The sequence below is a fragment of the Aphis gossypii genome, chromosome 2 (genome assembly GCF_020184175.1).
Source record: "Aphis gossypii isolate Hap1 chromosome 2, ASM2018417v2, whole genome shotgun sequence".
Lineage (NCBI taxonomy): Eukaryota > Metazoa > Arthropoda > Insecta > Hemiptera > Aphididae > Aphis > Aphis gossypii.
The window spans coordinates 67978268-67997371 of record NC_065531.1 but is presented as its reverse complement, the minus strand read 5'-3'; the positions used below and the strand labels follow the sequence as shown (position 1 = coordinate 67997371).

The following is a 19104-nucleotide window of genomic DNA, read 5'->3' as shown; positions in this document are numbered from 1 at the left end:
GCGCGGGCGTATTATATATGTTTACATATTTATGTTTATATAAAGTCTGTACACGTTATATATTTATATTATTTTAAACGGTTATGATGCAAAATGCAGGCCATATAACAAACAGTGCGAAAATAAAATATACGGATACGCGTTCGACATTAATAAACATGTACAGCAATAATAATATTCGTATCGACGGGTAGGTACGATATAAAAAACGGACACGTCGACACCGATCGTCGTTAAAATAAAAAATTTAATTGTGAACTATGGGGCTGGGTACAGTAAAAACGTAATCCAGTTTGTACGATATTATGAGAGGATGAAATTATATGGAAAAACCCGGACCGCTTCGAATGCTTTACGAAATAAAAAGATGATTGTACGATTTCATTCTTTAGTTCTTAAATATATATTGCATGACCTAAAAAATCCCGCAGACACTAAACACGCGTACAACGGACTTAGATATAGTTACATAGAATTTCTAAGTCAATTTTATTTCATGTTTCTAAATCTACGTGCATTGAAGTATATTTATGGATCTTAATAATGCAATGAATTTTTACTGTAGCGATAATTCTGTTAATTAAATTTTAACGTAACTAAATATAATCAGAAAACAGAATACTTTTCCAAAAATGTTGATATATTATTATTATGTATATATTATTTTTATTAATGATATTGTCGTAGTTATATAGTCGTTATGAATGTTGTGGTCCATTAAACCGCTTATCTAAACTAACAACTTTAATTCATTTGCATTTTGAAAAAATCTTCTGCTTCTGATTATGTAAAATGAAATAAATATAAGACTTTGAAACAATTAAAATATTAAAAAACTTTAGACTAACCACTACGTACAATAATACATAGGATTTTTTTATTTATAAAAATATATTGTAATTTTATAAATACATACCTACTTTTTAAAAACCACTAAGTGAATTTGTTAATAAAACTATTTGCACCGATCACTCCGTTAAATTTGTTTCGTATCAGAATCCATTATTTAATTTTCATCAATGGACTACCGAGAAAAAATCCTACAACACATAAAAATGCTAATATTTCGCATTACATTATATATATTATACGAATAATACTATACGAGTACGACGTCATCCGTATAGCGTTTATAGTATACTTTTGTTCGTTTAATTTACACCATCGACGCGACAACGACCAATGGTTTTATTCAGGTCAATTCAGGCGTCATGTCTGTACGTCACTCATTTTATATTTTATACAAAAAAAAAAAGTTTTAAATGTTTTTACTAGGACCCCTGTCGGGTTAATTCTGACGCAAAGTATACAATCATATAATATATTACTACTAAATATTATCATTGTAATATGCTCGTTCTATGTCATATACTGTTGGTCGGGTCGAAATGTTTATTATTATTATGCACCGCTATTGGTATATAATATTATCATTATAATATGATTATTGTAAACGAAACGTTTGGTTAAGTTAATCATAATATTGGTTTATTATAACGTTTCGTGTCCTTTATATTCGCATCGAATCGACAATAATCGAAAATAATGTGTGTATGTATATATAAAGGAACCGAATGTGTTGTCGCAAAACAATGACAACGAAACAATAAAATATCATATAATGTATGTAAATATTGTAAATATATAGGAAATACGCTATTGTGCTGTTTTCGAACATGGGGTGGACATGTTTATAATAACAAAATCACTAATATAATTTTTATACCGTGTATTTTTTTTTTTTTTTTTTAGTTAGAAGAAAACGCAAACATATTATAATATACGCTGTATATAAAGCTCGTTTATTGTATTTGCATTTTTTCGGATAATTTATTGTGTTTATAATATACCTAAATAAAATTATACTTCGAACGCTCGGAAATATAAACACTACAGTATCATCGATGTGATACGAGCTACCTGTGCGACTGCCGCTCTGCAAATAATGAACATACGACCGTTAAAATTGAGTCCTCTGGCCATGATCGCGCCGGTATACTACGCGTGTAAATTATTCGGCATTTTGCCGGTGAGTTACGCGAGTTGTGGAAAAATTCCGTATAAAAATACGGTACACTTCATAGGGAGGAGAGACGAGAACGGTGAGACTATATAATAATACTATGACATTATAAACACGTTCCAATCGAAACCGACCGCCGTAGTGTTCTTATTTAATTAATATTTCTAGACAATAGAACGAATAATAGCTTTTTCTCACTGTTGCAATGGTTATTATAGGTAATAATGCTCTGTTAACCACGTCACCAGCCCGGTTGGTTGCAGAATCGACAGTGTTATTTATATACAAGCTTAGAATACTTACCCCTGTCCCTTCCGTCGTCCTAATTAAAAATCACGTGATTTATACATATTAAAAATATTAACATAAATTATTTTGGACAAATTGCTGCTGTCAATGAAACGGGATTGTGATAACAAGGCGACCCAGATAGGCAATTTAGCTACAAATCTGTCGAGTATTCGTTGAGATACGTATTATAGCTCATTTAGTATACATTTTTTAATTTATATACAAGTTTATTTAATAATATCATAGTTAGTATTTGCTGTTTAAACTATACATCGAACGACCATTCGGAATGCTAAATTTTATGAACACATTTTTTATAACCAAATCAAAGTAATAAAGTTCAATCGATTAAGCTGAACTTTTATTTAGGTTACGCTTAATTTCACATAATCTGGAAAAAAAATTTTTCTGCTCGTTTTATCTATTATCCGAAATAATCAACAACTACTGTATCGTGTTGAGATTTTAAAATCAAAAATACATTATTATTTAATTCAAAAGTTTATAAATAACCATCTATTAATGATTACTTTTTTAGTTATAACCATAAATATGATATAGGTAATTTTAAAATGTGCTATTTTAACTACACACAGTTAATCAAATTAATTTTAATTTTAATTTTTTTAAAGGTAATATATCTCACATCATTTATAGTTTGTTACCTTTAAAAATGTTTTCTTTTATAAGTCAACCTTCTGAAAAAAATTGTCAACACTGGAGAATACCCCTTTTAACCACTATACTATTAAGATTAGTATATTTTCATTTATACTTTATTACACCTCTAAATGGCCCATCACAAAAGATACAATTTTAACGCCATATTATTCTTAGTGTTTTTCTTACTCATATATTTTTAGTGTTTTTCTTTTTGACACTTATGAGGATATTAATGGCATTACTTGTTTGCTGCAATAATTTTGGAGGTTAAGGTCTATTAAATCGTGTACAAAAATATGTATACATATATTTTATACGAACCACTTATATTATTAAAACATCCAATAGATACTAACAGTATTCCTAAATGTCTAGAATGGATAATATCTATTGGATAAACTTTGGTCATAACGAATAAGAGGTATGTTTTTGAGTTATTTTAGTATATATACATATTTTTATCTATGTCATGAAATGAAAACCATTATTTTACACTTGCAGGAATTAATTGTATCAGTTATTACAGAATATTACTATTATAATTATTTTGAACGAAGTTTAGTTAATACAGTTTTCATTATATATTATACACGTATATAATATAATATGTTTATTGATCATATATTATATTATTATCCTACATAGTATATTATATTACTATATATTATATTTATATTTTGTATAATAACTAAAAAATAGTATAGTAATTTTACAATGCAATGTTATTTTTCGTGGAAATTCACAATAGATAATAAGAGGCCATTACTTTTAAACTCTGACATACATGAGTTGAATTTATAATATTATTCATATGGCATACCTACCAAATTCCCCAAAATATTATTATTTTTAAAATATTTATCGAATGATATTTTCTTTTATAGCTTGGGAAAAAACACACAAATCGTTATGAAATCAATAGATTTATCATTCCGCTTTACATCTAAAAAATATTACGCTTAAATAAAATAAATGAAAACGGATAATCTTCATTACACTGACCGATAATAACGATTTGCACGTTAAATGTACTAAAAACTAATTTATGTATAAAAAAAAAACTCTAAAAACTAACCATAAATTCCTTAAAAAATCATTTTTCAACATTTCAATAATAAAAACAATATATTATCGCAGTCCGCGATGGATGTTTTCACGTGAGCAACAGCGGTCTGGCATTGTGGGCCGCCCAGCTGGCATTGCAGACGTGGGCCTTTGTCCGGATGTGTTTCTATCTGGGCCACACGCTGATGCAACGACAATCGCTCAACTGCTCCCGAGATAACTATTGCAGTGTGTTTGGCATGTTGATTTCGCATACGGTCATCAGCCCGATCGTCGTATCCTTGGTCCTGGTCCGATTGCCTAAGTCCGTCGACGTGCTTAACATGACCGCTCGGTTGCTACTCCGGTCCAGATACCCGCGACGACGACTATCACCCAAAGCGTTCGTAGTCATACTGTTCTCCGCCGTCATCGTCTTCAAGCTGGTCACCACCCTCATGAACATACCACAAAAGTACCCCGACCTCTATTATCCGTATTTCACCGCATACATGGTACCCATTGTGTTCATAAACCTGGTCAGCATCCTGTGTGTGGTCGCCCAACAGTCGTACGAGGACATCAACAGGTAAGTTCAAGCCCCTCGAGGTTTTAACCAGTCCTAAATATTTTTTTTCTTAAAAATTTATCGCGTACAAAAAATGTATTAAATATCTATGCCCCTTAAAATTGTTTGCCTAGACTTATAGTAGTATTTTATCTTATTCTCTGATACACCAAATATAATATTTAGTATGGTTTATGGACGTATGCAGTTAAAAACTATATAAAAACAATTATTAATTATTTTGATATTAATATAAACAAAAATGCAAAATGAATATATCAATTTTATTGAAAAAAAATAATTATGCAATATTACATTATTTCTTATGGTGAACGGCCGGAGCAAATAAATTAGATGTAAATAAATAAGTTAACAAAAAAACCAAAAATCAAATTAGTGCGGCAAGTTAATAAAAAAATTAAAATCAACTTAACTCGTTAATACTCAACTTCGCTGATTACTACGATGATTAGTGATGGTCCAGATTTTGACTGAATCGCGAAGTTAATTTCCGTTAGATGTTGCCAACCGCAACTGTATACTTTCTCGAGTTTCCATGTATTCAATGGACGAAATCGTGAAACTGTTGTCTGCTTAATATTATAGCGTAGTTCAACCCATGTGTACAGGTGATATTTACGTTAGATTAAGTTAAGTGACGTGTGGGCTTTAAAATAACGTAAATGATGAGTAAAGGTTATAATCAAATAGAAAAGCGATAGATATTCTGCGGTATACCGATTATTGGTTTAATGCAGCGAAATTTGAAAAATCTCTTCCAAACATCACTGTCCATTGTACTTAGTGTCCCATAAAAGGTAAAGCACACACAACAAGTACATTATATTCCTATGCCACTGGATATTCGACACTATTAACTTATCGTCGAACAATTAAGTAAGATTTCGAAGATCAATGTAATTAAAACGTGTTCGGATTTATTAACACGGCGCGATGTATAGATAAAATAAGTACACTCATGCGTTGAAAAACAACATGATAATAATATTATGTCAGTTGATACTCAAACATAATAATATTAATATTACACATTTTTTTCTCCTAATACAATATTTGTTTTAAACAAGGTTAAAGAAAAAACTATAAAGCCATGAAAACTTGGCGATTCAATAATAAAGGTGCATATTATTTTAATATCATACTCATAGTCTATTTTTAACTATTTTTTATCAATTTTTTTCACCATTTATTTTATATTCCATAGAGAGTTAGAAGAATTGTGCGAAGTGAATTCAAAAACCGAACGAGCGATGCGATTAAATGAACTAATGAACGACCACTGGTTTCTGGAGGACTACATGGAGACTATGTCGGACACTTTTGGACCCGAATTGATATTCACAATAATGGACATTTACGTACAGCTATTGTTGTTCATGTATGTAATGATATGGGATACAGTTGTCCGTCGCGTGTTTAAAGACAACGCGTATCCGTATATCAGTGGTGTCATCGAGTCGAGTATTATTGTAGGAAAATTTGTTTACCTGTGCTATAGGTGTGATTCTTCTGTCAAAGAGGTAATTTTAATAATGTTTTTTTTAATAGCTATGATCATATTATAATTAAACGCATAATCCAAAATTATAATAAAAAGTATACAATATATTGTATGCGTTTTATTATATGATGCTTTTATAATATCGTAGTAGAATTGTGTAGTTCGTAAGAAAATTAAACTTTATAATATTATACAGAAATAGAAATTCACCCAATACTCTACAAAAATAGTAAAAATGTATGTAGGTTAGGTAGGTACCTATTATAATATATTTTAAAGAGAAGCAATGGCCAAATTTGAATAACAGAACTTCGAATACGCTGTCCCCGAGGTCAACTGGATGGGTTTAGGATTCGTTCTACCTTTTTTTCGAATTGGATATTATTCTACACGGGATTACTGAAAGTTGTTTCTGTGATCCTACTTAATATTTAATTCTACATAAAACAAGATACTATATAGCCCGATGCTTTATTATTTCAAAGTATTCGTATCCTATTTCTAACGGATACGACCAGACGACGATACATCGAAAAAAGATACCTTTACTAGTATTGGCTATAGAAATTCGTTTATAGCTTTAAATAATATATTTTATACATTAAAATACATAATAAACGTTTAAAAACTCAATTAGCGCTTAGAAGAATAATTATTTGAATAAATTTCCCCAAAATTAGTCTCTGACTCAGAACTTCTCCATAAGTCAAGCGTGGAAGTCTTGTGTATAATATAATTAATATATATATATATATATCAACTGCGAAAATTGCATGAATACAGTATAATACCCCCTAAACGACACCTCTAAATAGGTATCAGATGCAATTTTAAAAACAAGGTACAAAATGACTACAAAACGATCCAGCTAGATAGCGGACAATATTTCAATGACTAACAGTGTCCGGTACAGTATTTACAGGTTTCATTAAATATTAATGATTGTTGATGATATGAATGCAACAATAAAGGTAATAAATAATAATACATTATGTGTGTACTATTAAAATTGATTTCAGAGCAAAAAGATCATTTTTCACTTGAAACACTTGTCTTCGAAGGTGGCAAATGATTTGAATTCTCAAACCATTGTTAGTATACGCAATCATATTATTATTATTGTGTACGGTAATAAAACAACCTAAATAATATAACTAATGGTTGTATCAGCGCTAGGCGGTTGTGGTAAAAATTTGATGAATTCATGCCACGACATGCGATTGTTATTTTTTACATGTACATAATATTATTATGTAATAGCAATGTCCAATAGTTAACAATAATAATGCAGTCGCGAAGACTTACGGTGTCTATCGTGTTTGTATAACTTCACGAGGTTCTGACGTTTTGGTTTTGTATATAATATTATTATAATAAATTGTGTCAACAATAACTGTCTCGTCAGAAACGGACGGTTCTAATTATTCGAATGTAGTTTGTTTATTCTCGCTTCGTTCACAGTTCAAAATATATAGTTTTATTGTATAGTAAGTTTTTCATATACGAATTTCCCACCATTATAGTATATAATTATTATTATTATTATTATAGTATATTTGCATGATATGCGTAATTATAACCTCTGTCAAAATGTGTGAATACAAATCAAATCGAATAAAGAACTTTTAACGATAAATTTCATTCGGTCGATTGAGTTCTAGACCATTTATAGCCTAAACATTTTTCTTGGCTTTTCAAAAAACTATCGAATGGATCGATAAAGCTGTTTATATATAAGACCTATCTAACATATTTGTACGCGAACGTTTCGGCACTTTTCAAAAAAAAAAAAAAATATGCATAAATTAAATGAAAAAATACCGCTCATCTCGCTGAAAATATAACAAAAAAAATGGCAATTTATTATTATACATACATAATATACTTTTTACGCCCGTTAAAACCATCAAGCCGTGGCTAATACAATTTAATACAAAATAAATTTAATCAATAATACCCGCAAGACTATACCTACGTTTCTCAGTCAAAACGCCATAACGTAACATATAGACGAATATTAATTTTAAAGGAAACAATACTTATATTATATTTTAATATTCGTGGACATTCCCTCGTCTGAATTGGAATTTTTTTCCAATGCATTTGTTTCGCGCATTTTTACTTGTTCTGAAGTAATAGTGGTTTTCCGAAGTTTATTGTCGTTTTTAATGACGCCGTTAATCCTTTTAAATACTTAGTTATATATATAATATAATATATAGTGTTTGTATCACGCGGTTTATCCTTTTAACAGCGCTGCGAATCCCTTTTGTGTCGTTTTCGGGTTTGTTAATTGTGACGGCGCTACAGAGTTTAAAATAATATAATAACTTACTATTTTATTTGTTTTATATGAAGTTTTATCTCAAAACATTCAAAATAAATTTGATTTGTTGTATTTTTTAAGGTTTCTGAATGCTGACCAGTGTGAAAAGTATTTATTTTTTTTTTATGTTAATAAAATTAATGTACGTTTGTGTGGAGTTTTAAATATTTGGAAACTACTTAACCAATTGGCATCAAATATTGTTCACATATTTCTTGAGACTCGTAGAGAGTTCATATTTTATTTTTTCAACTTCTGTAGATTGCTATACCGAAGTTCACTAGTGAATATCATTTTTGTCCGCAAAACTTGAAAACATTTACATTTAACATTTAAAAAATCTCTGTGAGTTTACAAAACTTCTTCTCCCGAAATAAATAATTAACTATTGGCTTGTTTATACAATTTTGTAATAGGTAATCAATCTTTTATCAATGTTTGTCGGGGGTTTTTTTTTAAATATTATACTCGTATTTAACTATTGTTTGTCACCCAAAAATGTATTTTATACGATATCGCAGTTTGATTTTTCCTCGCCGTAAATGTTTAATGAAAATACATTTCCTTAAATAATTATTGTTATTTTTGTCTATTAAATACTACAATATTTTCTTCAGCTACTTTTTTTCCAGTTGTTTAATTTTTATTCAATATTGAAGTATTCATTCCAAATAAATTTGACAATATCTTTTTAGTCTGTAAGACCCTGCATTATAAATCTTTATTTCCAACTTAAACTTTATTTATAAATTAAACTAGTCACTTTTTGTTCTCAAATTATATCTCTAGTTTTATTACCAATTAAAATGTTATCCTTGAAAAACTTTGGCTTTCATTTTTCGTGATTAAATAGCTTAATTTCTATATTATATATATATATAAATATATAATAATATATTCACACAGTTTTTGTTTTCTTCAATATTATTAAATTATTTATTAACTCGTGGCTTTTATACGCGCAAAAAACGTATACGTTTTGTATGTATTAAACTTGGTACGGTGATGTACTTATGTACTTAATCCTAGAGATTTTGAAATTAATGCCTATAATTCCTATATAACTATCTGAAGATTAACCCTCGAGCCCATAACATTCTTGGCTCCGTCAAAACATTCATAGTTCCGGGTATCTAGTATCAGAAAACAATGTCACTTTATAATACTACTAACTGTCTTATTTTATTTTATCTAATAGACATTAGATGGTCCGGATGATATCTGTATAGCCCATTAAGCTTAGATTCTTAAAACCAATATTAGTCGCTTTGATGAAATTATGGTTTGAACGAATTGCATCCCCGACGTTGATTAAAGGAATTGAAAGGATTTGGCAAAAGTTTCTAACATGTCCTGAATTCATCAACGTTATTAATGGTGGTATTATCTTATATGTACGAGTATATATAATATATATTTTAATTTTATGCAGTGTTCCAGACTTAGATTGCAGTATTAGTATAATTCAACGATTATATGATTTAAATGAACTCAATTACTATTAAACGATATAATTAATATCAATTATATTATACACGAATATCATAAAAGAAATATATATTATTGAAAGTTCTTTAAAGAAATTATTTTTAATTGAAATACAATTAGTATTAAAAGACGTGCATCATCCACGCAGTAACTAAATCGAATATTAAGTCTTCCTAGTTACCGGTGACTTTTATGATACAATTGGTGGCCATGTCTAAAATTTTAAATTACTTATCAAAAAACGCTTCAAAGTTATTGCTATTCGCTGTTATATGCGAAGGCTTTGTGACAGACGTTCGTCCTTTTAATATAAAACGTTAAAAAAATAAAAATTACTTTACCTTAATACTATGTTAATTAGGTGTTGTATAATTTAACGAGTTTTTATTGTTGACATATTTTATGGTTCACCTCGATTTTTTTATTATTGACGTCGTTATGCCATAATTTACCGAATATACTTATAGTATTATGATCAGCCGTCATCCGTCGATGATGATTATGATCATTGATGTTTTATGTTTGCAAGTTTTACCATTATTTGACTATTTATCACAATCGACAATTTTCTACCATCGTTCCATAATAACTGTAAATGCATTATTCAAAATTGTTAATTTTTTGATTTAAGATCGGAAATTCTTATAGTTAAAAAAAATTAATATTTCATCCGATTAATTACAATACTATCTTAAAGTAGAATTTTTTTGGTTTTGTTTTAAAGACATAACTTTAGGAAAAAAATATTTAAAAATATGTCTGTGCTTACGGTTTTATCGACGATTCATTAATTAATATGCCATTCAGATATTATATATGATGACAAACAAAATACCCTGTCGATATTGAACACATATATTTTGCTAATTTTAAATTATAACTCTCTCGGATAATATACTATTAGTAATATTGTGATTTTAAATGTATTAAATATACATACTTTGGCCTGCAGGGTTTTACAAATTATTTCATATTTTGGCTGGCTTAGTAAATTATAGATTATTTGTTTATTACTCTCGCATTACAACTGAAACGTCTGAATAACATAATATTATATTTGTGAAATATCCAAATAACCGATCCCACCACAGAAAGTAATGTGCATAAACATTTATAATTATTACATTATCATTCTATAGAAGATAGAACTGAATCGTCTGAATCTGTTAAATTTTTTAAACAAAATTGTTCTTCTTACTGAAGTCTATAATATAAAGTAGACGCTTTAACATTTTCTGCAGTATTTTTTTCAGTGATTTTGTGGAGTTTATTTGACTCTCGACCCATTTGTTTTAAAAAATATAAATATAAAACTGAGAAATATATACTGACTTTTAGTTTGTATATTATGTGAAAAGTGGACTTGTTTTTAATTTTTAATTAATTCACTATTATTACAACTATGTTAATTTTACGCGCTTTGTATAAATGAACAAAATATATTTTTCTACGTATATATAGTGTATATATTTTTTTTAATTACTAAATGTACATCGTGATCAAATTCTGAAGGTCACTAATTTCAACAAAGTTTTTTTTTCATATAACAAAATAATATACATTAAATTGGCGTTGATGTTTGAACTATTATTGTTTGTTTATTACAGCTAAGGTTATTTACACTTCGCGTTAACAGTCGTGCAGTGCAGGTTACAGCTTCCGGATTTTTCGACATAAATCTATCACTTTTGTTTGCGGTAAGACATTTAGATTTTAAATTAATTCTAATTAGTAGACAATTATTGATAATGGATTTCCCGGAAATGTACTCTATGCAATTTTATTAAATCTGAGACGTCACAGTGTCACATTAAGTAATATTCAGTGACCTATACAAATTATAAGTCTCCCGTAATATGATTTTATTATTATTGCGTTATTTTTATGTGTGATACCGAATAATGTGTTGAATACAATAAAGTAGGTAGTTATTTTTGTTTTCGTTGACCATCATTTTATTGTTTTTGCAGACTGCTGGTGTTGTACTGATATACTTTTTGGTGTTGGTACAATTTCAAATGGAAGGCTACAAACAGATGTTAGTATCCAATTCTAGTGATGCAGTTGTAGCGGTGGTCTGTCATTCATGGCCTTGTCTTGAGAGGGATGTCCAAGATTAATTGCATTAATTTTAAATCAAAATCATATCCATTTACTACTTAACATTTGAAATATATTAATTTTTAATTTTTTTTTCGGTTATATATGATTTTTCTTAATACTTAAAGTAGGTAGGTATATATAAACAGAACGTATAATATCTTATAGCTTTTTCTCTCTGAAAATGTATTAATAACCAACATTTTGAAACGAAATATAGTTAAACCGAAAAATGTATAAAATTTATTATTCTGCATTCTCTGGTTGCATTGTGGAATAGCATTGTAGATTTCCGTCCATGGTTATTGTTAATACGAACAAATCAATATATTATAGTATTCGAGGTTACGCAAAAAAAAAATAATAAGAATAAAAATATTCTAGTTTCTAATATATATTCCTTAGTACATCTATTTTAATAATACACGTACGAATTTTGACGTGATTCAAAAAAAAAATCATCTATAAAATGATTTACGGTAAAATAATGTTAGTTCTTATTTGAAAAAAAAACTTGTATCACCACATGATACACGCGTTTAATGGTATAGAAAATCTAAGTATTTTGAGATATGGTGTTATAATTACTAGATATAATATTATAAATATGATTATAGGTTTACATAAAAATTCCAAATAAGTGCATTACTATATAGATATGAGCTTACTTGGAAAACATACTAATTTTTTTTATAAAAAATGCAATTTGTACTTAAAACACTTTTAATATATTATAATATACTATCTTTCACCCGCGTGCTCCGTCCGGCGGATAATTGTTTGCAAATTGTACGGTTGTTTCTTTGTCTTATAGTTATTTCGATCATAAAATGTTATAAAGCGTACATACGCAAAATAATAAAAATTTAAGGTCTTTATAAATTCTCGTAAATATACTTATATAGACAATAAAAACAATTTTTTTCTCACATTAACATCATTATTCTTACACCCGGGAAATATATTATATAATAATATTATAACGTCGTTAAATAAATAACAATAATAATGATTATTAAACAATAACAACAACAGTGGGCATGGCATCTTGTGGGTCTTCGCGTATCATACAGCCAATCAGCGCTACTGACTTATTATACTACTTTTCTATTGGTTATTAAATTATTATTATTATTATTTGATGCGTTTTAACATATCTCAACTACTCGAGTCTCAAGATAAGTACGACAGTCGTAGTTGGGACGCAGTGATCTACACATCAAATCCCGCAAGACCGTTCAACCGAGCTGTTGTCATATCTCACAATATAAGTATGTCGACAATAATTCATCTGATTCATCGTCGATTCTATATACACATTCTGAGGTGAGTCGTAAATTATTGCTTTACTAAACGCTTTAAACAATTATTTTAATATATTTTAATATATAATAAATATACGTATATATAATGAGAGACACAACATTTATTTTGTGTAACGTCTTATTGTGTTCCCTTTTCGAAGTAAATCAGTGAAAGATACACATACTGTTACTATATAGGAACAAGTAGATATGTTTCGTTTTCATACCAAATAGTGTGTATAGACACAAATTACATATTTCTGTAAAAATCTGATAGTTTCAAAATATTGGACAAGTTCCCTAACAAAAGTAGTACTAAAACTTCTAGCGAAATGTCAGGTATAACAGTAAAAAATTAGGCGACGATACGTTGAACGGTGTGGATTTGTATGCCTGACAAAAAATCAGGACTCGCTCTTATAGTATAAATATATAATTAGAATTATTTTTAAAATAAAAATGCACACTATTCTAGTACATAATATAATTATAATATTTATAGTTGTATTTAAACACCATCCGCATTAATTATTTGGTTAATCTATAGAAATCGCGGTCGTAAAGCTAGACACTGGTTAACAAATTGATCACGATTACAACATTTACGGTGTATATATTGATATAACCTAAAGCTCATCTGCCAAAATGTTTTCTTCTAAACTTTTAAGGGAAATTAATTATCGGACAAGTATAGCAACTGACTTATTTGTAAGGGGGAAACGTCGTAAATCCGAACGTGTCACATTTTGCGCATTAGCATAAAAATCACACAGTACCTACTCGTATATCCGATACTTCGAAATGGGTAATTCCCAGCCCAATGCATATTATATTGTGTTCAATTGAATTATTATTTGAATTTTGTGCTTGAAATAGTGGTATGACGTATTCAAAACGAAATGTAGTGAATGAAAAAAAAAATCGATCGTTAATAATAAATAGACAATTTCATGGTAATGATTTACTGCATGCATTTATTTATTATACGGAGTGATTTATTACGCATACGCAATCAAATTTTTCTTTTAATAATGAATAGGGTACATTCAAATTCTAATTTTTGGAACTTTTAAATACACTAATTTAAGGACTTAATTTTTATACTTATTTAGATTTTATATACCGTTTATGGAATTTGCTGTGGTAATGCAAACTTTTTATTTTCAAAATAGAATCACCATCATTTCATGTGAATCATTAATCAGATGACTTTTAAGAATTTTGATTAATCTGAATCGAAATTCGAACGAATAGTTTTTGAGATATATTTAACTTTTAGTACTAAAGATAATAGGCCAATGATAATGAGTTTGTATGATATAGGGTATGACGATTTGAAAACTTGAGTAATTAATATTAATCCATCAACATTTTATAATTTGTAAAAACGTCTGATGGTAATAAATACTAGATCCAATATTGTACATACTTTATATTCTTGTACAACTATTTTAAAAGACTATTATCCTTATTGTGTATCCATTATCCATATTAATAACTCATAAATTATTCATTCAAATTTTTATTTAAACACACCGACATTTAAAAAAAATATATGATTATTATAGGTTAGAAATGATTAGTTCTTACTTTTTAGTCTATTTAAGTATTTTATAACATGGTCCTTAAGTATATAGTGATATTTAAAAATTCGAATAAATTCATTGTTAAGGAAAAAATGGGCGTGACACTACTTGGTAAATCACTCTGTATTATTTAGATGCATAACTATAATACGTTCATCTGAAACAGATACATACTATATTATGTAGGTAGGTATTATGCACGAAAAGGTAATGTAATAATGTAATGTACGTGATTAATTTGTTTTGCAAAATAAAAATATATGTCGTACCTAAACAATTTTAAGGGGAAATGAAAGTGTGTATATATTTTCATCGCCTATCACGTACATCCTGGATCGCAGTTTTTCATCCCGGCGCGAATAATTATATATAATTTGTGCGTAAAACACGTTTCGGGATGATTTTCGATCATTTCGTTATTGTTGAACATCGTAAAACACGTACCGGCGTAAACTCAATCGCTATTACTGACCAAACGAACATTTATTATATATTATATTATTTACGAAAATATAGGACTCGGCGGATGACATTTCACGAGCGCACAATATTTCGGATTCGTATTGTGTGTATGTATAGGCACGAATTTGCAGTTTCGACACTTTATCTGGTCCATATATTACTATACCCGAACACGTCTCGTTTCCGCGAAATCGTCGACGTCCATCGGGTACAATTAAATCGAAAACCGTAGACAACAAAATTCGACACCGCGTCGATTATAATATTCTTGAAACGTACACCGCCACATCGCTCAATCATTGACGTTTTCAAATATAATAGGTATCCGAACAAACATCGCAGTTAATATAATATAATATTACATCTATCTTTATAATTTTATAGTTTTATAATTAAATACCAACCTAACCTAACCCCTATTTTTCTTTTCATAATAAGTTTATCCAAATTTTGACTTTTATAGATTATGAACGAAGTGATGAATGTATTGATTATACAATGACGTATTTTGTGTGTGTGTACCTACTTAGTATTTAGCATAACTTATTGAAATCATCAAACTTCGGGGGTGGTTTCCGATAGAAAAGTGAATATTCTTGGTGCATTATAGAGGTCAAAAGGAATAATTTTCAACAGTTTTCAAAAAAATTGATTTTTTTTTTATAGGTATGGTTATAACTCAAAAACCAATTTCTATAAAAACTTGGAATTTTCACCTAATATTTATATTAGTGTTATCTTTATACAGTTAAATTTTCAAAATATTTTGGCTTTTAATTTTTAGATTCTGAACGAAGTGAAGAATGTATTGATTTTACAATGATGTGTGTTTTTTTTTTTTTTTGTGTCTGTGTACAGCATAACTAGTCGAAATAATGCTCCAATTTCAAACTATGGGGGTAATTTCCGATGTAAAAGTTAATATCCTTGGTGCATTATAGAGGTAAAAAGTTAACATTTTCCAACAGTTTTCAAAAAAATCGAGAAAAACAAAAAAAAAATGACGAAAAAACGGCAATTTTTACGCAAAACCAGTTTTCAACCAAATGGATTTTTTTTTATAGTTGTAATTCAAAAACTAATCACTGAAAATACTTGAAATTTTCACCAAATGTTAATGTCAGTGGTATCCGTATATAGTTAAATTTTCAAAAAATTTTGACTTTTTTTGAGTTATTTAAAGACCACTGAAATTTTCGATTTTTTTGAGAAATTTTTTTTCAAAGTGTCGATAAAAAATTTTTGGATGACCAAAAAGTTTTGAAAATTTAATACAAGGTTCCTTATGAGTTGTTTTTAATGTAGCTAAAAAAAATTAAAAATCGTTAGTCACAATTTTTTTTTATAAGCGTTTTTAGTTCAAATTTTTACGAAATCTGTCGAAAACGCGAAAATTTGCAAGTAATTTTGAAGTTGAAAAATCATAAAATTTTTTTCTTTTATAACTAAGATTTGAAAATTTGGTACAAGGTTCTCCATAAATTTTTCTTCAAATATCTGTAAAAAAAACTCTACCGGATTCAGACAAAAAATTTTTATGAGTGTTTGAAATTTAAATTTTTACAAAATCGCGTTAAATAACAGTTTAGCCTCAAACGATTTTTGATATTTGTTATTATTCAAAAAGTATAAGTCGTAGATAATTGAAAATTTTACCAGTTATTAAGATTCGCGTTTTCTTTACGTGATTTAAATTTCAAAATATTTTGACTTTTTTGAGCTATTTATAGACAACTGAAATTTTCAATTTTTCTAAAAAATATTTTTGAAGTGTCGATAAAATTTTTTTGGCCCTATCAAAATACTTGAAAATTTAATACAAAGTTCCTCATAAGTTATTCTTATAGTGATTAAAAAATTATAAGAATACATAGGCACAATTTTTTTTTATTAGCATTTGAAGTTCAAATATTTACAAAAATTCGTCAAAAGCATGAATATTTGCAAATTATTTTGTAGGTATATTTCATAAAAATTTTTGTATAAGTAGCTAAGAGTTGAAAATTGAATACAAGGTTTTTCATAAGTTTAGCTTACAATTATTATAAAAGAACTTAAATTTTGTTGTATTCAGGCCATTAAAATATATACCACCTTTTTCACCAACCACTAGAAATTATATCCTAGGCTGACAAATCATCTTCGTTCAGAATCGTTTTTCGTATACAATGATAACTATCATTGGATTCAAATTTAACACTCCTATATAATATATAATAATGATCCATACGGCACCTAATGTACAGCAGAGCGGTACTCACTTGCCCGCTTTTTTTTTTTTTAAGTGTCGATAAAAATATTTTGGGTGACCAAAAGAACTTAAAAGTTTAATACAAGATTTCTCATAAGCCGTTCTTATTATAATTAAAAAAAATTCATTATATAGCATTATATATAATCGTTCAAAGTTCAAATATGTCAAAATCGCAAAAATTTACAAGTAATTTTGTAGTTGAAAATTTATAAAAATGTTTGTATTTATATCTTTATATCTAAGGTTAAAAAGTTCAACACTAAGTTTTCCTTCAAATAGCTATAGAGAACTCGAAGCGTCATTATAAGGAAAAATGTTATGAGCGTTTGAATTTTAAATTTTACGAAATTGCGTAACGATAACGATTTATCCTAAAATGATTTTAATTACCTACTTGTTAGGTAATATTCAAAAAGGTCGTAGATACTTGAAATTTTTACCACTTATTTATATTGGCATTTTCTTTACATGATTTAATTTTCAAAATATTTCACTTATTTTAATGCTATTTATAGGCATTTGAAATAATCATTTTTTTTTTTTTTATGTATATAAAATATATCGATAAAATTATTTTGGCTGAGTCAAAATACTTGAAAATTTAATACAAAGTTCTTCATAAGTTATTCTTATAGTTATTCAAAAATTATAAGAATACATATGCACAATTAAATTGCAATTTCAATTATACATTACTTTAATGCATAATTTTTTTTTATTAGCTTTTGAAATTCTGAAAAAAAAATTCGTCATAATCATGAATATTTACAAATTATTTTGTAGTTAAAATTTAGAAAAAGTTTTGTATGAATAGCTAAAAGTTAAAAATTTAATTCAAGATTTTTCATAAGTTTATTGGCTTACAATAATTATTAAATAACTTAAATGTTGGGGTATTCAGGCCATTAAAACATAAACCACCTTTTTCACCGCCCACTAGAAAATATATCCTACGATGCGAAATCATCTCCGTTTAGAATCGTTTTTCGTATACAATGATATCTATAATCATTGGATTCAAATTTAATACATCCATTGACCATTATAGTGACTTACTATACAGCAGAACGTTACTCACTTGATCACTCTTTTTAGATTCTGAACGGAGTGATGAATGTATTGATTTTACAATGATGTGTGTTTTTTTTTTTTTGTTTTTTTTTTTTTGTGTTTGTCGACAACATTTGGAGCAGTAAAAATGCTTCGATTTTTGACTTCAGCCCCTCTTTGAAAAGGAAATTGAATCTAGTTGGTACTTTGGGGAGTCAAAAGTTAAAAATTTAAATGAACCGGGGAAACCCTAAAAAAATGAGGGAAAAACGGGATTTTTTACGCAAAACCAGTTTTCGTCAAAATCGAATTTTTTATTTTGCTATAACTCAAAAACTAATCGATGTAAATACTTGAAATTTTCACCAAATGTTTATATTAGCGTTCTCCGTACACGGTTAAATTTTCAAAGATTTTCGACCT

At 28.1% G+C, this 19104-nt stretch overlaps 1 protein-coding gene across 2 annotated transcripts; it reads left to right on the top strand.

The window, feature by feature from the left end:
• The first annotated feature begins 1761 nt into the window (after positions 1-1761).
• LOC114122167 (uncharacterized) lies at positions 1762-12408 on the top strand. 2 transcript variants are annotated; one of them, XM_027984757.2, is made up of 6 exons: positions 1762-2102; positions 4115-4610; positions 5815-6130; positions 7131-7202; positions 11533-11622; positions 11896-12408. In XM_027984757.2, exons 1-6 carry the CDS (start codon positions 1946-1948, stop codon positions 12043-12045), a joined length of 1281 nt encoding a protein of 426 aa, XP_027840558.2. In that variant the 5' UTR covers positions 1762-1945; the 3' UTR covers positions 12046-12408. The 2 variants fall into 2 exon arrangements, with proteins under 2 accessions (XP_027840558.2, XP_050057701.1); XM_050201744.1 differs by lacking the exon at positions 7131-7202.
• The last annotated feature ends 6696 nt before the right edge of the window (positions 12409-19104 follow it).

Excerpts from the sequence above, each read along its gene's own strand:
- LOC114122167 (XM_027984757.2), top strand. The coding sequence starts at position 1,946 with ATGAACATACGACCGTTAAAATTGAGTCCTCTGGCCATGATCGCGCCG. Across the intron at positions 6,131-7,130 it reads GTGATTCTTCTGTCAAAGAG|AGCAAAAAGATCATTTTTCA; the intron begins GTAATTTTAATA and ends AATTGATTTCAG. Across the intron at positions 11,623-11,895 it reads ATCTATCACTTTTGTTTGCG|ACTGCTGGTGTTGTACTGAT; the intron begins GTAAGACATTTA and ends TTGTTTTTGCAG.